At 62.5% G+C, this 21092-nt stretch overlaps 2 protein-coding genes across 3 annotated transcripts in view; both read left to right on the top strand.

Moving 5' to 3' along the window:
- Positions 1–8629, top strand: part of SORT1 (sortilin 1) — a 31345-nt gene extending 22716 nt beyond the window's left edge. The window contains exons 11-20 of one of the 2 annotated variants that reach the window (XM_075910391.2): positions 738–841; positions 1343–1445; positions 1680–1848; positions 2140–2330; positions 4516–4705; positions 5088–5204; positions 5617–5724; positions 6269–6379; positions 7232–7358; positions 7924–8629. In XM_075910391.2, the coding sequence (XP_075766506.2) occupies positions 738–841; positions 1343–1445; positions 1680–1848; positions 2140–2330; positions 4516–4705; positions 5088–5204; positions 5617–5724; positions 6269–6379; positions 7232–7358; positions 7924–7938 (1235 nt within the window). In that variant the 3' untranslated portion in view covers positions 7939–8629. Of the gene's footprint in view, positions 1–737; positions 842–1342; positions 1446–1679; positions 1849–2139; positions 2331–4515; positions 4706–5087; positions 5205–5616; positions 5726–6268; positions 6380–7231; positions 7359–7923 lie in introns of both variants that reach the window. The other variant, XM_075910392.2, reaches the window with a different exon arrangement.
- Positions 8630–9597: 968 nt separating this feature from the next.
- LOC102454327 (galanin receptor 2a-like) lies at positions 9598–17845 on the top strand. The gene is made up of 2 exons (XM_075909856.2): positions 9598–16115; positions 16791–17845. The coding sequence occupies exon 2, from the start codon at positions 16832–16834 to the stop codon at positions 17843–17845; it is 1014 nt and encodes a 337-aa protein (XP_075765971.2). The 5' UTR covers positions 9598–16115; positions 16791–16831.
- Positions 17846–21092: the final 3247 nt, after the last annotated feature.

Below are 21092 nucleotides of genomic sequence, written 5' to 3' on the forward strand. Positions count from 1 at the left end.
ATTTCAGTCCTGCAGCAGGTTCCGGGATCGGGGTTTCAGCCCTTGGCCCTGAAAGGGCCGATTCCCTGCTCCCCCCTTGAGAAACCTGCTTTGGGGGTGCACATGGGCAGGGGCACACAGGCTACATCTCCTCCTATGGGCTTTCTGCCTCTGTGCCCTGCCTCAGAGCGCCACCTGCTGGCCATCACCTGCAGCCACAAACAGGAGAGCGCCACCTGCTGGCCATCACCTGCAGCCACAAACAGGAGAGCGCCACCTGCTGGCCATCACCTGCAGCCACAAACAGGAGGCTGCTGGCTGTGCTGACCACAAAAATACAGGACAGTTTGCCCGGCTTTTAAAAAAGATGACACAGGCAAGAATGCTAATCAGGGCCTGTCTCTTTACAGCCGGGACAGGTGGCCGCCCTGCCTGTGTCTCCGCTGTCCTTCGTCGGCCCCTGACTGAGTCCAGCCCTTACGCTGCCTGGCAAGCATGCAGTCCTTGCTCGTGTCTGTAGCCCCCTGGGGGTGGGCCCCATTGATGCTGGTGGGGCGGCTCACAGGAGCAAAGTTGGGGCTGGCTGGAGCACAGAACAGCTTTCACTCCAGGCCCTGCTACAGCCGGGCTGTCTGGCTCAGGGAGGCGGGGGCTGGCCAGACTGGGGCCCCCGTCCCCCCGTATTGCTGTGTGCAGAGGGCGGGCTGAGGGGGTACAAAAACCCGAGGGTTTCACCCCACGTTTCTCCCTCCCGCCAGACCGCGCCATCCAGTCAGTGATCACGTTCGACAGAGGCGGCAAGTGGCAGCCCCTGAGGACGCCCGTGGATGCGCCGTGCAACGCCACGAAGGACGCGGCGGAGGTGTGTGTGTCGGCCTCTCCGAGAGCAGGGCAGCCAGGCTAGGGGCCGGGGCCCCACCGCGAGTGTTTGCTCTTCACAACTGCCGTCTTCCCGTGGGAGTCCAGGGGCCTGCTCCCTTGGCCACGCGTGGCCCCACAGCACGAGTGGTGACCGCTCAGTGTGTTGGCACCCGGCAGGGTGGGCGAGGTGCTTTGCGTGGGGGTGTCGCTGCCTTCCCTGCGGGCTGGGCTGGGCCTTGCACAAGGAGAGGCCACGCTGCCTTGCCAGGCGAGGGATGGGCGCGGTGCTCCACAGAGGCTGGGAGCACCGGTGTCTGATCACAGAGCATGTGCAGGAGGGTCAGGCCCGGGTCTCGGGCGCCGCATCAGCTGAGAAGCCCCAAACCTGAGCTGGCTTTGCAGAGATGCTGGTGGGAATGTGCTAGGAAGCCCCCCCCCCCCCCCCCCCCCGCCCCCCGCCGCATTGTCTCCTAACTTGGATTCTCTGCTGTTCTGTTTACAGTGTAGCCTTTACATCTACGCGCTGTACGGCATCTCCCTGCATCAGAACGTCCCCATGCTGCCTCTGTCCGAGCCCAATGCGGTCGGCCTCGTCATCGCTCACGGTGCGAACCACCAGCCGCAGCCCGCGAGGGCAAGTGGGGCTATGGGGGCGGGCAGGAGGGGCTCTCAGGATCCAGGCATTGGGGGGAGGTGACAGGGTTAATCCATTGGGGCGAGTGGCTGGTTCCTGCTGAGCCGGCAGGGGAAGGCCAGAGGGCAACGTCTGTCTGTCTGTCCGGCGGAAGGGGCACTGCCTGGACTTGCTCTGACCCATGCGGTGTGGGGCTCTGTTGCAGGCAGCGTGGGGGATGCCATCTTCACCGCGACCCCCGATGTTTACATCTCGGATGATGGGGGCTACACCTGGGCCCGGATGCTGAAGGGGCCCCATCACTATGCCATCCTGGACTCCGGGGGCATCCTGGTCGCCATTGAGCACAGCCCTGAACCCATCAATGTCCTTAAGTATGCCTGAGCTCCCCCGGAGCCGCCAGCTGAGCCCTGTCCCTGCGCATCGGTGCTGAGGCTGCTGTTGGCCGTGGGATTCCCCCGCAGTCTCTCCTGCAGCTGCTCGGAGGCTCGTCACTGGTAGCGGGGGGGAGACCTCCCCTGTGGGCAGACACCGGGCTCCGCCCCGGGCTAGCTGTGCGGCCAGTGCTGTCTGCTCCCCTCTTCGCCTGTGAACGGAGCAGGGGCTGGCAGACAGGTCCCCCTGGGTCCCGGGATCCAGATCCTCACCAAGCCTTTGCTCTCTAGGTTTTCGACGGACGAAGGCCAGTGTTGGCACAAGTACACTTTCTCCAAGGAGCCCGTCTACTTCACTGGCCTGGCCTCGGAGCCCGGAGCCCGCTCTATGAACGTCAGCCTTTGGGGCTACAGAGACTCTTTCTTGTCCCGCACGTGGGTCTCCTACACCATTGACTTCACTCCTCTGCTCAGCAGGAACTGTGAGCTTTGCATGCCGCCTCCTCTGTCCCTCCTCGAGGGGGGCGGGTGGGCTGCTGCAGGGCCCGGTGGGGACAGACGGGTTAGCGCAGGAGGTGGGAGTTTCAGTGGAACCCTTTCCGCAGAGTGACTGTGACTCTGCGGTAGCTGCACACGTCCCCCGCCGCTGCCTTTCACACCTCAGCCTGCCGTGGGGTGGAATCGCAGCAAATGGAATCGCCCGACCCCAGGATTCCTGTCAGTCCCTCTTCAGTCTCCTCCTCCCAACGCAGCGCCCGTTCCTGCAGCCTTCGCTCAGGCAGTTTGCATTCCCTCCCCGGGCCCTCTGGCACCCCTCTGGGTCCTTGCCCCGTTCGGTGCCCAGCGCAGAGAGGGGTGCTGCCGCCCCTCAGCTCATGCAACCGGAAGTTGCTTTTGCTTCTTTGCGATAGCATCACGTTGCTGACTCCTGCTGAGGCCGAGACCCACCGCGGCTCCCAGCTCCTCAGCCGTGCTGCGGCCGTTTTGTATTGGTGCGTCGGATCGGGGCTTGCTCCTCTAAATGGAGCAGCTCCCGTTTCTGTGACGTTTCGCTTGGTCGTCTGTAGCCCAGTCCTCCTGTTCCCCGGGATCTCGCTGAGTTTTACCGTTAGCCTCCAAAGTGCTGGCTGCTCCTCAGCTGTGTGTTCTCTCCCCTGCAAATGGGATCTGTTCCCACATGCTGAGATGGTCCCACCGGCCCCAGAACTGATCCCTGGGGAGCCCCCTGGAGTCCCACACCGTTCTGTCGATGGCTGCTCTGCTGGCGGTGGCTTAACCGACTGTTGTCCACTTGCGGGCGGTTCTGCCCAGCTTGCTGCCAGGTCACACGGAGCTGTGGAAGCCTGGCTGAAGTGCAGATCCGCTCTACCTCCGTGTCCCCCGGCCACTGCCCCCGTTACCTCACAGCAGGGAATCCAGCCGGCTGGGCAGGGTTTGTTCCTGACCACCCTCGCCCCCAGGCATTCGCAAACGGAGGGTTTATCCATTGCTCCGGCAGCCTCCCAGGGATCAAGCGCCAACTCCTCCTTGGCCCCTTTTTCAAGATGGGCAGCACATCAGCCCGTCTCCCGTGCCCTCTGCTGTCACCGGGCGTTTGCAGCGACTTGCCAGCAGCTCTTCGATTCCTTCAGTTAATTCCTTCAGCCCCCTGGGGGGCAGAGCATCCGGCCCTGCTGACTGGCATCCATGCAGCTCGGTCAGAGGGTCTGAGACGTTCTTTATCCCGACCTGCGCCCCTGCCCTGTCCAGGGTGACTTTATTAGTGGTCCGCCACGTGGTACTTTTGCCGGGAAGACTGAAGTGTAGTAGGCGGGGAGCCCTTTCTTCCGCTGCCAGCTCATCTTCTCCGCTGGGCTGCCGGACTACAGCCTCCCTGAGCTGCTGTTGCTAGAGCCCCTCCTCCTTGTCTGGGCTTTCCCGATGTCCCTACCCCCTCGTGCCATGCCCAGGTCCACATCCTCAGTGACAGGCTCCCTTCCGTTCCCTGGGTGTACCCTGCCTGGGTGTCACTAGCCCAGCGGGGACGGTCAATCAGTAAGGGGCTAGCTCCTGGGTGGGACGAACGGTCCTCACTCTCGCCCACTCCAGGGCCGCTGCACCTCTGCTTTGTACGTGCAGCAAGAGCTGCCAGGCTCCTACCACGTTTTAAAAGACGGAGCCACCGTGTCTGGGGCCCGGCACAAGCCAGTCCCAGCTCGTGACAGGCCCCTCTGTGCCTCTGCCTCCCTTCCCTCCCCCCCTGCGCAGATGGGGCAGGGGAGAAAAGCAGCTCCTGCTCCCCCCCCCGCTGCCTCTAATACAAGGCGGGGGAAGCGACTAGCCGAGTAGCGACTCGACTACCCGATAGGCCTCAGCTTGTCAGCTACTCAACGAGCCGCTTACACCCCTAAGCCACAGAGCTCCTGGTGCGGCCGCCCCCATGGCTGCTCCTGTCAGGGCCGTGCGTGTGCAGTGGCTCCGGGGCGGTAGGATTGGCGCCCGCCTCTGAGGTGGGTCAGAGTTTTGAGTTTTGGGGCCTTGTCTGTGGTGAAACTTGTGACGACGAGGCCGAGCAGGGACCAGCCCTGGGTGGAAATGCTGGAACCGTCGCTCTGGGGTTGGCGGCTGTGGCGTTGCCTCGGCTCCGTCCCTCCTCCTCCTCACCTTGTCTTGGGCCTGCCCCCGTAGGCGAGAAGGACGACTATACCGTCTGGCTGGCTCACTCCAGCCAGCCCGGCAACCACACCGACGGCTGCGTGCTGGGCTTCAAGGAACAGTACCTGCGTCTCCGCAAGTCCTCTGTCTGTCAGAATGGCCGGGACTACCTGGTGGTCAAGCAGCCGTCCGTCTGCCCGTGCACGCTGGAGGACTACCTGTGGTACGGCAAGCATGGCCAGGCCACACGTAACGCCCACGGGCTCTTGGCCCCAGCTGGCGCGCTCGGCTGGTGGCAGGGGAGCTGCCTCCGTGGGCGTCTGGCCCGGTCCGAGCACAGGGCTTGTCCTGCTGTCTCAGAGCATCGCCCGGCATGGCAAGGGCCACGCTGCTCCTGGCATTGCACCGTGGGTGGTGCCGCTAGCGGGGGAGGGACCCGTCTGCAGCACACGTGGGCGTGCCGTTCGCTGGCCCTCGGGCGTGGAGCTGCTCGGCTGGAGGAGTCGAGGTGCCCCCAGGGCGCGATGGCGCGGTGCCGGCGCGGTGCCGTTCGCCCAGCCCCGGCGTGTCGCTCACCGTCTCCGCTCTATGTTGTTGCGCTGCAGCGATTTTGGCTATTTCCGCCGTGAAAACCAGTCGTGGTGCGAGGAGCAGCCGGAGCTGCAGGCCCACGACCTGGAGTTCTGTCTGAACGGCCGGCAGGAGCTGCTGACGACTCGAGGGTAAAGCGGCGTTTTGGCAGGATTTGCTCAGTGAACGCTGGCCCTCGAGAGGGCGGCACCAGTATGGACGGGACTCCTGGGGCCGAGGGAGAGCTCGCTCTCATGGCCCCGTAGGGTGGGAATTGGGGACCTGGGTCCTGTGCCAGGCTCTGCCACCATTCCCGCCAGGCAGTGCTGGGCTTTGGGGGATGTGCTGCTGGGGACTGGATGTGCCCTGCCCGGTGCTGGGTTTGGGGCAGGCTGTTCCTGTGGCACCGGGGCGGGCCGGAGACCTGCCAGCGGGTCCTGGCGGTGCTGCTCTGCTCCGCCCGGCGCTGTTCTGCTCCGTCCGGCAGGGTGTCTCCAGGGATGGGCAGGCCTGGGCAGCTCCCTGCTGGCGGGTCCTACAGACGCTTTCTCCCCGACGCCCCAGGTATCGTCGGATCCCAGGGGACAAGTGTCAGGGTGGGGAGAATCCGAGCCGCGAGGTGACCGACCTGAAGAAGAAATGCACCAGCAACTTGCTGAGCCCCAGCCAGCAGGTAGGTCAGGGCCCTGGATCCGGCCTGTGGGCTCCCTGCCTGCCCCACCCCCCACGTCCCTGGGAAAAGCTGCCTGTGGGGCCCTGTTGGAGCCCGGAGAGGGGGGCGGGTTTGTGCACTGCCCCCCCCCCCCAGTGCAATCCTTGAAGAACAGGCATCACGCAGCGTACCCCTCCCCCCTTCCCTCCGGCTTCAGCTGTTCACGGACACACACGGCCCCACAGCCGGCTGCTCTGAGCATGCTGGGTCATGGAAGGCCTGGAGCCTGTTGTGCTGCTGGCTGGGAGCCTCTGGCACCCTCCCCCGAGTCTGCCCCCCAGCCCCCTACCCCAGGTCACCCCAAGATCCCGTCTGCACCTGGCTTCCCTCCCAGGCCCCGCCCCTGCTCCACTAGTATCATGTCTTGGACTTGTCCCCCTCCAAAGCTCTTGCCCCGGGGCAGTGCCAGTGAGTCGGGCGGGGAGCCGGCAAGGGGAGCCGGGCGGGGGCCTGCGAACGCCGGGGGCTGGAGCGGTCGGTTTACGCTCCACGTTGACGTGTCCGGCAGGTGGCCGCCTCCAGCTCCACTCCCATCATCCTGGCCGTGGTGTGCACGATGCTGCTGAGCGCCGTAGCTGCAGTGCTGATCGTTAAGAAATACGTCTGCGGGGGCAGGTGAGGCGCGGGGCCCCCAGGCCCTCGCTCTGGCTGCAGCATCGGCCAGCTCACAGGCCAAGCTGCTGTGCACGCTGCCGGCCGCGCACCCTGCCCCACCCGCTCCCTAACGGCCCCGAGTTCGACGCCCTCCGGGTCAAGCGGCACTGACGCTAGTTCAGCCCTGCCCGTGCCCCCTGCCCCCCGCTGCAGGGGAAGGTGAAACCCCCAGAAACCCTTCCCAGCCCCAGATCTGGGGACCTGTGAGCCCCACCCAGCCCCGCCCAGCTGGCGTCCCACCTCCAGCCCTGCTGACAGTCGCCAACGGGCCCCTGCTGTCGTAGGCAGCCTCGTCGTCCCACCCCCTGCGCAGCCTTGAATCCTGCCAGGTCTGCTGCTCCCCTGGGAGCCCATCCCAAGGCTTCCCCACCCTCCTAGGGACACAGGTTTTCCTCATATCCAACCTAGCGTCCCCCCCCCCCCTGCACCCTGAGACCGTTGCTCCTGGCCCTGCTTGGGGAGCCGCTCTGACACGGTGCTCCCGCTGGGCGCTGGGGCCGTGCTTTCCGGGCCAACAGACCGTGGCCTCGGCCACTTTGGGCTGCGAAACCCGGGGTAGTTTTCAGAAGGGGGGGTGGCGTGGTCCTGGCCAGCCCCGGAGCTACTGGCTGCCTTTCCCCGGGCTTCCAGGCGGGCGCCCCTCTGCCCCTCCCTGCCGGCGGCCAGGCAGTGGGCGTTGCGCTGTTAAGCAGCGGCTGGCTTTGCCCCGAGGCAGCCGCATTCCCGTGCTGGCTGCCGTGCTCCCCGAGCTGCCAGGACTCGGAGGTGCAGCCAGCCGCACGGCGCGGCCCTGACCCCGTGTTGGCTCCCCAGGTTCCTGGTGCATCGCTATTCCGTCCTGCGGCAGCACGCCGAGGCCAGCGGGGTGGAAGGGGTCGATGCTCCTCCGTGTGCGGCCGGCCCGGCTCAGAAAGGCGGCTACCACGACGACTCCGACGAGGTGGGTGGTTCCCTGTGGCTGGGGTGCCGGGCTGGTGCTGCGGGAGGGGCTGGAAACGTCCATGCAGCGGAGGGGCCTGTAGCTGCCCCCCTGAGCAGCAGCGGTGGTGCAGTGCAGACCTCGCCAGCGGCAGAGGGAGCCTGGGGCTGCACTAGGGCCCCGCCTGCCTCTGCCAGTGGGGCTGAATGTGCTGGGGCCCGCAGGATCCTGGGCCCCGCTCGGCCTTGGCGGGGAGGGCTGGTTGCCAGCGTCACCCGAGAGCCACAAGCCAGTGCCCAGCCCCTCCCCGGGGGACGCTCTGCCCAGGAGACCAGCACAGCGGCATCATGCTGCCCCTCCACCCCCCCACAGCCGGCCTGTCAGAGCCGGGGGCGCTCGGCCAAGGCGCAGGCTTGTGCTGGCCAGTGGCTTCGCCCGCCCACCCAAGCTACTGCGCTCCCCGGGGCTGGCCGGGCACGGGGGTGGCACAGGCAGGTGTCCTGCTCTCACCCGTTCCGGGGCAGGGCGCCGGGTGGGGGCTGGGGCGCTGCCTGCCCGAGGGTGAGCGCTGCTGTTCTCTCCTCAGGACCTGCTGGAGTAGGCGGCTCGCTGGTGCGGGGACCAGGGGGTTTGGGCGCCGCCCCGGCTCTGCAGAACTGCAAGCGCCGCCTCCAGCCCACGCGCCTCCCAGCTGGCTGCCTGTCCCCCGTGCGAGGGACCGTGCACTCCTGCTGCCTCCCGTGCGAGGGACCGTGCACTCCTGCTGCCTCCCGTGCGAGGGACCGTGCACTCCTGCTGCCTCCCGTGCGAGGGACTCTGCACTGCGAGCCACTGCAGCCCCCGGGCGCCCAGAGCGGGGGAGGGGGGAATTGAACTCTCTTGTGAGGAGATTTCGTGGCTCTTTCAAGGAAGGCGAAATAGGAAGGGGAAGCCGCCTCCCCTGCGCCGCCGTCACCCAGGCCCAGCTCTCCCTGCGCAGAGCCGGCCCCTCGCTCTCCTCCCTGCCTCTGCGTGGCCCTGCCACATCCCCAGCCTCTGGCCCACGTGAGCTGCAGCTCCCCACAGGCTGCCACAGCGCGTGGCCAGTTCCCTGCGGGGCCCCTGCCGGCCCGGGGCTGCTCCTCGGTCTGGCGTGAGGAGGGGCTGGATGAGGCCCGCGCGGCGGCAGAGCGGAGTCCGGCTCGCGGCCGCAGCTGGAGCCAAAGGGCTGAAGGGGCAAGCGCCGGGCTGGGTGTAGTTCTAGGAATTGGTGCGACTGACGCTGGGGCTGCAATAAATCTGTTTGGTTTGTGCCCCGGGGCTGGGCCTGTTGTCCCCGGTGGATCTGGCAGCCCTCTGGCCAAGGGCCCCGGCTCCCTGCGCGGGGGCAGCCGCTCTCCTCTCCCCTCAAGCGGCCTGGCAGCTCCTAGCGGTGCTGTTGCTGTGGCCGTGGCAGCCCTCCGGCTCCTATGAACAGGGCCCTCAGGGCCTGGCCCCCTCCCTGGTGGGGGGCAGATGGTTTCTGCTGTTTCCACACGCCCGCTGCAGTGTGGCCCCGTCCCCTTCCTTGGGCAGGCTAAGCGGGTGTGGGGCTGGCCTTGGTGCGCGGGGCGTGGACAGAAAACGCACAGAGCGGTCTCCTCCCGCTAGGCCGGGTGCCACTCGCTGCCCTTTGCCCGGTGCAGTGGCAGTGCAGGCCAAGCCGCCAGGCCACGGCTCAACCCCACGCAGGCGGGCGCGGCGAGTCCCCGGACTCTGGGCCTGTCCCTGTGGCTGTCTTAGCGCCCCTCCTCCCCCCCCGCTCTGGCGCGGGCTCAGGCTCTGCCCTGTGGCGTTGCACACCCAGCGCCATGCGCGAGGGGCCGGCCGCACCGCGGGACACGCCAGCGCTCCGGGCTGCAGTGTCGGCTCGCTTGTACGCCCCGGCTGGGAAAGGTGGGACTGCACGGCCGTGTGCAGCCCAGCAGGCCGGGCCCATCACCCCATGCAGGCCAGCTGGCTCTAGTAGCCTGTTTCCCTTGCAGGCCTGGGTCTTTTCTGTGCCTGCTGGAGGGCAGCGTTTGCCCCGTGCAGAGGCAGGCTGCTCGGTGGGGGGAGGGAGGCAGTCTTGCGGGTGCGGTGCCTCGGCCCCCAGCACGTAGCTCCTGCAGCAGCTGGTTTCTCCGCATGCCCACGGGGCTGGGTGCCCACGGCCCAGCCCCTGCTAAAGTCATAGCCTCTGCCCGCCCGTGCGCTGTGTGTCTGGGGGGAGCCACGGAGCCAGTCCTGTAAATAAGCCAGGCTGGGGTATAACTGTCCGAGGGGGGGGGGGCGGGTTGAGCTACGTGCAGCTGGTCGGGGCTGGGGCTGACTTTGTACTGGGGCTTTCTGTATATTTGCGATATTGGGGTTAGAAATAAAAACCACGTGGCCACTGTGTCGCCTGCGCGGGGGCTGCTACTCGGCCGACCTGTGGCCCTGGACCAACCCCCAGCTGCTTCCTCCTGGGCCCGCCTGTGACAGACTGGGGACGGGGAGCCGCTGTGCAGCCTGGTCAGCCACGGGCCTGTGGGAAGGCGCCATGGAGTCTTGCAGGGGCTGCTTGCCTGCTGAACGCACGGCGGTGGAGCCGGTCTGCTGTCACTACAGTAACACGAGTCCCGTGGGCTCCAGCCTGTCTCGCACCAGCTCGCTCAACGTCTGCCGGGCAGGATCCACCCCAAACCCAGCCACCCCCACCCAGCTTCTCTGTAGCCTCGTCCGGCTCTCTCCATCCCCCTCCCCGTATCTCACTCTCTCACCAGGCTGGGGTAGGGGTTGGGGGGTGGGCTCTGTGCTTGGGCCAAGGGGTTTGTCGTGCGGGAGGGGCCACCCTGAAGGTAGGGAGGTGGGTGGGTTCGGAGTGGCCTGGGGATTTGCCTGGGGCATGCAGGGTTGGGGGCTCGAGTCCCTCCCCACACTCCTCCCATCTTGGGGGCGGTCAGCCAGCCAGCACAGGCTGCTCCAGGGAGCTGGCTCCTGCATTAAGGAGGCAGGGTAAGGGACCTGCTGAAGGTGGGATGGGCTCTCCAGTGAACTGGGGGATGGGGCATCAGCCTCTGGAGCACAGGGGGGTGGGCTGGATCCCAGCCCCCTCCATCCACTCAGGAAGATAGGGTGATGGGGTGTCTTAGTGGGTAGGGCCTTGGCCTGGCGAGTCAGCAGCCCAAGTCCTGCCCTCCTGCTCCTGTCCCCGCTGGGAGCAGCCAGACAGCCAACATGAGAAGGGGCCCTCTGAAGGTAACCGGGGGTGGGGGGGTCTGGAGTGCCCGAGGGCGTACAGCATCTGCAGATGCAGCACAGCATGGTGGACTCAAATCCTACCTGGCCCCACTCCCCCCACTCGGGCAGCCAACCCCTGTTGCCCCAGGGATACAGCTGTCTCCCCCATTAGGAAGGCAGGATAAGGGGCACCCCCAAGGTGGGGTGCGTGCTGGAGTGGCCGTGGGGATTTGTCAGGGGAGGGCAGGGTTGTGGGTTCAAGTCCCACTCTGGGAGCAGTCAGACAATCTCCCCAGGGATGGAGCAGTGGGGTTAAGGCGGCTTACGCCTGTCCCAGCCCTGCACCACTCCCGAAAGCAGCTGGCATGCAGTGGCCCCATGCACTGCCCCATATCTACTGGCACCAGCCCACAGCTTCTACTGCCCACAGCTCTGTTACTGATCCCTGGGAGCTGCAGGAGCGGTGTCTGCAGCCAAGCACGGCATGTGGAGACCAGACGCCCTGCTCTGCCTCTGCAGGGACATGCCAGGAGCAGCAATTCCCACAGGGATAATGACTCCAGCCGCAACAGGCTGGGCATTTGAGAACTCGCTGCTCCCAGAATTCCATGGAAGCAGGAGAGAGAAGTGAAAGTTGTGAAATGCACAGACCAGTCACGAGCCGGAAAGAAGCCACTTTGCAAGCAGTACAGGTAGGAACAGCCCCCAGGTGCGTGTTGGGTCGGGAGATGAGAGCGGTGTGTGTGAGAGCTCCCTCCATCCCCTTCTCTCTGTGCAGTGCGGGGAGGCCAGCACTTGAGAGCTTCCTGGCCAAACCAGTCAGGATCCCCTGCCAGAGGCTCCAAGATCTACTGGTAGACCCCAGTGTACTGCTTGGTGAGCACGGATCTATTCACTGTCTTTTTTTCTCTCCTTTCCCACCCTTCCCTTATTTATTCTTGGATCTGGCCTTTTAATACTCCAGTCATCTGAAGAAGTGGGCTGTGCCCACGAAAGCTCACAATCCCATCTCCATGTGGTGTTCGTCTCTAAGGTGCTGCCAGACTCTTTGGCTACGTCTCGACTGGCATGATTTTCTGCAAAGGCTTTTAACGGAAAAGTTTTTCCGTTAAAAGCATTTGCGGAAAAGAGCGTCTAGATTGGCACGGACACTTTTCCACAAAAGCACTTTTTGCAGAAAAGCATCCGTGCCAATCTAGACGCGGTTTTGCGCAAGAAAGCCCTGATCGCCATTTTCACCATCAGGGCTTTTTTGAGCAAAACAGTTTTTAGCTGTCTACACTGGCCCTCTTGCGCAAAAGCATTTCCGGAAAAGGGCTTTTGCCCGAATGGGAACATCAAAGCATTTGCACAAGCACTGATTTCGGACAGTAGAACGTCAGTGCTTTTGCACAAAATCAAGCGGCCAGTGTAGACAGCTGGCAAGTTTTTCCGCAAAAGCAAGTGCTTTTGCGGAAAAACTTGCCAGTCTAGAGACAGCCTGACTACATCTACACTGGCGTGATTTTCCGGAAATGCTTTTAATGGAAAAGTTTTCCATTAAAAGCATTTTCGGAAAAGCGTGTCTAGATTGGCAAGACACTTTTCTGCAAAAGCACTTTTTACAGAAAAGCATACGTGCCAATCTAGACGCGCTTTTCCGCAAAAAAGCCCCGATCGCCATTTTCGCACTGACGATCTCATGTAAGACTGTCAGTGCTTTTGTGGAAATTCAAGCGGCCACTGTGGACAGCTGTCTAGACACAGCCCCTTTGTTTTTTTTAAGTTGTTCCAGTTACAGACTAACTCGGCTCCTCCTCTGAACCTGACTCATCCGGTTAGGAAAGCCCCGTGCTGTGCTCCCACCGCCCACCATGAGCGTGGGACGCCTGCGGGGATCGGTGCAGTCCCCGGGGTCCAGCTGAAGCAGGTGGCTGTCGGGTGAGTGTAGAGGCCATAATGGATCCATCCTCCTGCTTCCCTTCCAAGGTCTAACTGAGGAGCCACCCCCCCTCGCACACGCTCAAGGGCAGTCAGTCCCCAGCATCCCCCCAGGCTTTGGAAAGCGCAGGACCCAGGGGCTGGGCACTGAAGCAGAGTGAGGAACAAGCTGCACTCCTGGGCACTGGGGCGATGAGCTGCGAGAGCCAGCATGCTGCGTGGGGCTTGGGGGCCTCCGAGAAGAGCTGCACCATTGACCAAGTCCCTAGATCAGTGACCATCACATCTGCAGGGAAGAGCAGGAGCGGGTGGGGGGGGCTGGGCCAGGCCACGGTCAGTGACAGCCGGTGAATGAGGGACTCAAAGCAGGGTGCATCTCTCCCGCTGGTGTGACCCAGACCTAGTGCTGGGCTCGGGCGTTCTGCTCTGTGCACCCCTGTCCCAGCCAGGCACACTGCTGCCTCGGCCCGTTTTAGGGTAACACGACGGGCTGCTCGGTGCGGGCTCTAGGCTGGAGTTTGCTCCGTTCTCCACAGCAAGTTGTGCCTACATCCCACCTGCTTGTGGACACAGTGGGCTGCAAAATCCACCCCATCGATTCCTTTCCCACTCCACGGCTGCTCCGCGGCTCCGCACGCCCGTAAATACGTGTGAGCAGCCTTGGCTGGTGGCACCGCGTCCCCTGGGCCACACAGCTGATCCCTACGAGTCACGCCTTCCCCAGAGGAGGCTGCTCACCTGGCCCTGCCATGGAGGTGAGAGCTCTTAATAAGCACTGGGGGACTCGAGGATCTGTGCTAATGATGGGCTATTTGGGGCGTTAATGATGTCTTCAGGGCCTTGGAGGACGCAAACACCCACGTAATGACCTAGACCGGCTGCCAGTAAATCAGGCTGCAGTTTAGCAGGTGTGTGTGGGGGGGGGGGGGAGATGAGTGGGATGGAAGGTGGAGGGTTCACAGAAGTGACCGTGTGGTGTAGGGGACCCTCCCTGTTCCCGAGTGTTCCCCCAACTGCCCCCTTTCCCGCTCACACCTGGGCTTTGGCAGGGAAAGGCAAATCCCACGGCTTGGCATTTCCAGCCAAGTGCCCACGGCTGCAGCCCGAGGGAGGGAGAAGGCCTCTAGCTCTACCTGCCCACGCGGGGTGTTTCCGTTAGAAGGACCAGGCCCTGTCCCTGCTCCGCCACGGGGCACGGGGGCCTCTAGAAAGCGCTTTCTGCCCCGGCGGCCAGCGCTGGCATTGAAGGCGGTTAATGCAGGGGTGGTACACGCCAGATTGCAGAAACTTGCCACTTCTCCCTTGTCTGACCGGCCCCGCGGCACCCGGGGAAGGAAGTGGCAGGTTTTTAACTTGTTTGATTTTAGGGTATTACAAAAACAGGAACAACCTTTCCCTTCCTGCAGTCAAGTGGCTCTTTACCCATAAAAACCAAACGCCAAACAAGAAAAAGTGCCACCATTTAACACCCCACTGTTAATGTGACAGCAGGTGGGACTCCAGAGCCGGCAGCCTGGCTCCCAGTCCCAGCTCCGGGAGAGGCCTATGGCCAGTGGCCAGGCCAGGGAAAATGGGAGCCCAGACGGTGGGATTCTGCCCTGACTCACTGTGCAAACGTGGGACAAATTCGATTCCCCCTTGTCTCCGTGTGCCCGGCTGCCAGGGCACCTCGGCCCAGCAGGGCAAAAGTCAAACTAAGTGATGTGACTTCAGCTACATCAATTGTGAACTCCCTTCCTTTGCCTGCCCTTGCTCCTTGTGCAACGCGGGTTACAGGGTGTGACGTAGTGGGGGTGCCTTGCTGGTTGCTATGCTGGGGCTGTGGGTGACCCCCACTGGCTGCTGTCTGTAGCACGGCCCAGCAGGACAGGGGATGAGTCACTAGGCAAGGGTCTCTCAACCTGTCCGACCAGCTACCCCCCAGGGAGAGAGACAAAGGAAGGTGGAATGTCCCCTGGCTGGGGGCAGGGCTGGAAGAGAGTTTTAGTCTCTGTCTGGGAGCATGGAGGAGACAGCCTAGGGAAAGGGGCTGGAATTTAGGGGCCCAGTCTCCCCCATCTCAAGGGGGGCTGAGGCATCCTAGGCCTGCCCTGGAACCAGATGACATCTGTGCTGTGCTGTATCCTGGAGAAGCAATAAACTCCCTCTATTCTACTGGCTGGGGGAGTCTGTTCATTCCACTACGGGGGTGCAGGAGACGGGGAAAAGCCCGACGCGCCATCACACAGGGGTCGGAGTAAGACACCCTCCAGCTCACCGTTAGTCCGAAACGACGCTGCGGGGCAGGCAGAATGTTTCTGCTGAAGCCCAATTTGTCTTTATAAAAGATCTGCAGGGGCCAGAGCTGTGGACAGCACGGTGTTCGACACAACGTCCCAAACTCCCATAACCAACCCGCATCAGCCAGTGTGACGACAGGATAAACCGGCACCCACTTCCCAGGGCTCTAGTGCGGTACCGGGGACCAGCATCACTTAGTTACACGCCTGTCCCCAGCTCCTGCCCCTCTTGTGTAGCATGTTTGCCAGAGGCTGGGAATGGTTGACGGGAGGAATCGTGTGAGGGTTCCCGGTTCTGTTCGCTCCCTCTGGGCCCCTGGCATTGCCCACCGTGGGCAGGCGGGACCTGGGGCTGGATGGGTCTTTGGGCTGACCCCGTCTGGCCGCTCTGATGTTAAAGCGAAGCCGTTACAGAGCTCTGCTCTTTTTTAATAGGCTGAGCTCTGTCCTGAGCTGCTGTAGGGTGGAAATGGCTGGGCCCAGTTCCCACCTGGCCAAGCAGGCAGAGCTGGTGGGACATCAATGGAGCTCAGATGAGTCTCTCAGCTCCCTCCTGTTAGAATGTGGATTCAGTGTCTCCTGGAGCCCGTTTAAAGTGGATAAATCTGCCCCTGCACTCAAGGCTTCGGTTCTCTGGCTCCCCGCCGAGCAGGGACAGTCGCAGAGCAAGGAGGAGCCAGCGGAACGTCTTGGGGGTGAGCGTGGGGTGTGACTCGCTCGGCAGGCTCAGCTGCCTTGCCCGTGACAGCCCGGGGCAGCGGGTCGGCTGCGTCCCATGGCCAGAGACAGGCCGCTCCCCCGATTTGCCCTGAATTGGCACAAACGTGTTTTGGGCAAAATTGCTGGTCACTGAAAAATTGTTGCCCGGCTTCACAACATGCCCCCAGATAGTGCCCCACCCCCCGCATGGTGCCCCGGCCTCCTCCTGTAAGCAGCACGGCCGTGTGTCGGGCTGGGCTGGGCTCCAGGCGAGGGCCACGCTCCTCAGGAGGTCAGAGGCGGCCGGATCCAGGGGGTGGATTCCCACCGGCTTCTCGGGTAGCGGAGCTGGGGCAGAAGGGGGCACCTTGCTCAGCCGGGCTTGCGGGCGCTGCCTCTGCACCAGAGCAGGCTGCCTGTGCGCGGCCAGAGGGACTGACGGGCAGCTCTGGGCAGCGCAGGGCGGCGCCGCCTCCGGAGGGTTTTCTGGCTGGAGTTTATAAATCCGCTCATTAGCAGCAGGGGTTGGCTGGGGAAAGTGGCAGGGTCAAGACCAGCAGCTGCCCGACTGCAGCTCAATCGGGTGATTCCGGCAGCAGGCACCAGGCTTGGGCACCCGAGGGCCCCCAGCAGACAGGCCAGGAGCAGCGCGGAGGAACAGGTTCGTAGACGGGGCTTGGCGGGAACTCGGACAGCTGGCCTGCCCCTGTCCCTGCCCCTGCCCCTGCCCCGTGGAAGTTCGGTTCCTGTCTTTGGGGGAGCAGGATTGGCCCATGGGGCGAGTCCGGCAGGGCGTGCTCACCGGCTGAACCCCCCTCCCTCCTGCTCCCCACTCTGCTGCCCTCTCGGTGAGCCGAGCCGCCAGCCTGCTGGCAGGAGGGGCAGGAGCTCAGGGAGCCTGTCTGCCCTTCAGAAACCGTCATGCCGGGGTGGAGGTCAATGGAGAGGAAGCAAGAAATAACCAGGCCTGGTCTGGCCAAGATTTGTTCCCTCCCCCCCGGATTTCTGGTATTTTGGTCCCAGGAAGCTGGAAGTTTTGTCTGAGAATTTCTCGGCTGCCCCGAGTTTCCCCCGGCCCGCGTGCCCCAAACCCCTAGTTCCCTCTGCGGGGGCCAGGCTTTGGGCAGGTCTCCTAGGGCTGCCCCCACCCTGCTGCTTTCTCTGAGGCCAGGCTCACACCACTCACACTGCTCAGGGTGTGACCAGCGCCCAGCAGCCAGGGCACCAACCGCCGCTCTGGTGCAGGCGGCCCCGCGAGCCCGCTAAGCTGCTGCGGCGCTGGGTGAGGGGGGGGGGGGGGCAGGCTGCCATCCTGACTGGGCCCTTTGGCTTCCAGAACTGAGCGCGGGGCTGGCTGCAGCTGAGCGTCCGCCTGCGATGACGGCCAACTCCAGTGCCGGCCCCAGCTCCGGGCTGGGCGACCTCTCCCTGCTCCAGTCCCGGCGGCTCTTCGCCTCCCTCTACTGTCTCCTCTTCCTGCTGGGCATCCCTGGGACCCTCCTGCTGCTCCTGGTCCTGATCCCAGACCTCCTGAGACCTGGGGCCAGCCACGTCTCCCGCCTGACCGGGCCCCTGCTGGTCAACATTGCCCTCCTGGACCTGCTCCTCTTCCTCTACAACGTCCCGGTGACGTTGGGCAACGTGCTGTTCCAGGGCTGGCCCTGGGGCTACGTGGTGTGTGTCACCTACAACAGCCTGTCCCTCACCATTGTCTTCGCCGACTTCTACAGCCTGCTGGCGGTCTCCCTGCTGCGCTACGTGGCGGTGCTCCGCCCCACGTGCACCCTGGCTGCCTCCCCGCGGCACAGCGCCGGGGTCTGCATGTCCACATGGGCGCTCGGCTCCCTCGTCTCCGTCCCCCTGTGGATTCACTACACAACGGTGCAGGTGGAGGGGGAGACGTACTGCGTGAACCAAATGCCCAAGCAGCAGCTGGCTCTGTACTTCCGGCTCCTGGGGGGAGCGGCGTTCCTCCCCCCCATGCTCCTCATGATCCTCTGCTACGCCAGGATTGTCTGCGCCCTGTGGGTCAGGAGGGCACTGGCCAGCCACACGGCCTCCAGCCTCCAGAGCAACAGGCGCGCCACAGTCATGGCTCTGGTCACCGTGGTGACCTTCGTGGCTATGTGGGTCCCCTACTGGCTGGTGGTCTTCCTCACGAAGGACGATGAGTTGCTCCGCACAGGCCCCATGTACCTGGCATCCAACCTGAGCACCCTGCTGGCCTATGCCAACCGCTGCATCAACCCCCTCATCAGCTTCAGCTTCTCCAGCCACTGCCAAGCCGGGCTAAGGAAGCTGCTGAGGCGGCTGGGCTGCCGGGCACACAGGTGCTCCATGGGCAGGCTCAGGGAAGCTGCGGGCGGGAGAGGGGAGCACAGCAGGCACTGAGGGGGGGCGGGCAGGGCTGGGACGAGGGGGCGTGAAGCAGGTCTGATGCTCCCCATGGGCCACACCTGTCTCCTCCTCGTGTGCCTGGGCTGCATGTCGGGGGCGGGGGGGAGCTGGGCCTCTTCTGGGGCTGGTTTTGTTCAATATCTTTATCAATGACCTGCATGAGGGGATGGATTGCACCTCAGCAAGTTTGCGGATGACACTAAGCTAGGGGAGAGGTAGATACGCTGGAGGGCAAGGACAGGGTCCAGAGTGACTTAGACAAATTGGAGGATTGGGCCACAAGAAATCTGATGAGGTTCAACAAGGACAAGTGCAGAGTCCTGCCCTTGGGACAGAAGAATCCCAAGTATTGTTACAGGCTGGGGGCCAACTGGCTGAGTAGCAGTTTGGCAGAAAAGGACCTGGGGGTTACAGTGGATGAGAAGCTGGATACGAGTCAACAGTGGGTCCTTGTAGCCAAGAAGGCTAATGGCAGATTAGGTTGCATTAAGAGGAGCATTGCCAGTTGATCCAGAGATGTAATGATTCCTCTTTATTCGGCTCTGGTGAGGCCACATCTGGAGTGTTGTGTCCAGTTCTGGGGCCCCTTCTATAGAAAGGACGTGGACGCATTGGAGAGGGTCCAGCGGAGGGCGACCAAAATGATTAGGGGGTTGGACAATATACCCCTGCATGCTCCAGCAAGATATTTACACTCCTCCCTGTCTGAGCTTTCTTTTTAGTGTGTTAGCTCACCAATGGCTTATGGCCATTAGAACATAAGAACCACCATGCTAGGTCAGACCTAACTGGTCCATCTAGCCCAGTGTACTGTCTTCTGACAGTGCCCAATGCCAAGTGCCCCAGAAGGCATGAACAGGACAGGGAATCATAAAGCGATCCCTTTCCTGTGGCCCATTCCCAGCTTCTGGCTGGTTAATAGCTAGTGATGGACCTGTCCTCCTCTATGAATTTATCTAGCTCTTCTTTGAAGTCTTGGCTTTCCCAACATCATCTGGCAAGGAGTTCCATGGGTTAACTGTGCACTGCATGAAGAAGTACTTCCTTTTGTTTGTTTTAAACCTGCTACCTATTCATTTCACTCAGTGACCCCTAGTGAACAACTTTTCCTTATTCACTTTTTCAATACCAGTCATGATATTATCGACCTCTATCCTATCCCCTCCCTAGTCATCTCTTTTTTAAGCTGAAAACTCCCAGTCTTACTGAACTCTTCTCATATGGGACCCGTTCCAAACTCCTAATAATTTTTGTTGCCCTTTTCTGAAACTTTTCCAATGCCAAGAGATCTTTGTTGAAATGGGATGATCACATCTGTACACAGTATCCAAGAGGTGGGCATCCCAAGGTTTCATACAGAGGCAATAAGATATTTTCTCTCGTATTCTCTATCCCTTTTCTTAATGATTCCTAACGTTCTGTTTGCTTTTTTCACTGCCGCGGCACGTTGAGTGGCTGTTTTCAGAGAACTGGTGACTCCATGATCTCTCCCTTGAATGGAAACAGCTAATTTAGTCCCCATCATATTATACATACAGGTGGGATTATGTTTGCCGATGTGCGTTACTTTGCATTTATTAACACACCGACGAAAGAGCCCCTTTGCTGACATACATTGCATCTCTGCGAAGGTGCTTTGCAGGGTAGAGTTGTACTATAACAGGGCTCTGGGAAGAGGGTCAAATCAAGGCGAATTACTTAGAATCAGAGTTTCTCACAGCCCAAGACTGGGGCTCCTCCGCTATAAGGCACCAAACCAGTCACGGAGAACACTTCAGCTGCCACCCTGGCGATTCCCAGACACCCCAGCGTTCCCTGTGCCACCACCAGCACTGCTCCTTACGCAGGGGAGAGGCTATAAACCAACCTCCAACCTCCGAACAGGTTCCATCGCTCCCAAAGGACCGGCCACAGTCCCAGCTCAATTTATACTCAGCTCTTACTCTAAAGAGCAGCTGTGCCCGTAAAGGTTTATTACTAAAAAGAAGGAAAAGGTGCGAGTAGAACGGTTGACGAAATACGTTGCGCGTAAACTTCCTGGTGCAGGATGGGAAGATCGTAACCGTCTCCGGAATACGCCCGGTGTTAGGACGGGTCAACAGCCCTTCCGGGCCCTTTGTTCACAGCCAAGATGCTTCTGAAGTGACGAGCAGAGTGAAGATAAAGGCCCACGGACCCTTTTATACTCTTGCCCACGCAGAGGGAATCCCATTCTCGCTGCCCCCCGAACAGAGCCAAGCACGAGCAAGCCGCTTTCCACGTCCCTTTCAGGCAAGGCCGGGGGTACTTGCCTGACTGCAGGTTCGCAGCAGGGTTCCTCAGCTGTGTATTGGCGACACGTAAGGCCCAGCGTCCACGCAGCGTCACTATTCAGTGAGTAGCCGCCCCTCACGAGAGCGTCACACGGGCACGTGCGACAGACACAGACTCCACAGAGCACCAGCTTTCAGCAGACGCACGTGGCCCAGGCTTGGGTGCAGGGATGCTCCACGTGTGCATGCAGCAATGTGGCGAGTAGCTGACAGCCTGAGAGGGGACGTGAGTGACACCCCCAGGCCTGCGGCAGAGTCAGGGAGAGAAGTCAGGTTTCCATGCTCCACCCACTGAGCCACGCTGCCCCACCCACTGAGCCACGCTGCCCCACCCACTGAGCCCGACTAGTGCTGCCTTTGCTGGGGTGCAGGCGGCTATTAGTCTGTTTCTAGATGAATCCCGTCTTACCCTGGGACTATCCCTTGGCTCAGGGGTGTCCCCAGGGGTGTTGATTCACCTCCATGCTGAATCAGACACTTGTTCTCCTGGCAGGATTTCAGCAGCGCCGGCCTCTGGAGGGACCCGGGTGGTGCTGCTGGCCCCGGGTGGCTGCGCGCTGGGATAATGAGCCCACACAGGTGTTAATGAGCTCAGCTCCCGTGCTCTGTGGTAACGAGGCCCCAGTGGGAGCAGAGGGCGACTCTCTGCCCCACAGAACTCTCCGTTCCTGTCGGCGCGGCATGCTGGCCAGAGGCCGCTCGCCTCCATCGGCAGCAAAATGGCTTCCCAGCCAGGCCCAGGCACAGGACGGGACTAACCGGCTCTGCAGCGGGGGCCTGCGCCTGCCAGGGGCGCTAGTGCTGAGCTGCAGGCAGGGAGCTGAGCTCACTGCAACTCGGTCTCTGCTAGCCAGGCGACCCCGCTCCCCTCTGCTCGTCCCACACGTCTCAGAGCAAGGCCACTGAGTGCTGCAGCCTGGCGCTCCTCG

Source organism: Pelodiscus sinensis, chromosome 27, assembly GCF_052426305.1.
Source record: "Pelodiscus sinensis isolate ZL-2025 chromosome 27, ASM5242630v1, whole genome shotgun sequence".
Lineage (NCBI taxonomy): Eukaryota > Metazoa > Chordata > Testudines > Trionychidae > Pelodiscus > Pelodiscus sinensis.

Coding starts and splice junctions, on each gene's coding strand:
- LOC102454327 (XM_075909856.2), top strand. CDS start 16,832: ATGACGGCCAACTCCAGTGCCGGCCCCAGCTCCGGGCTGGGCGACCTC.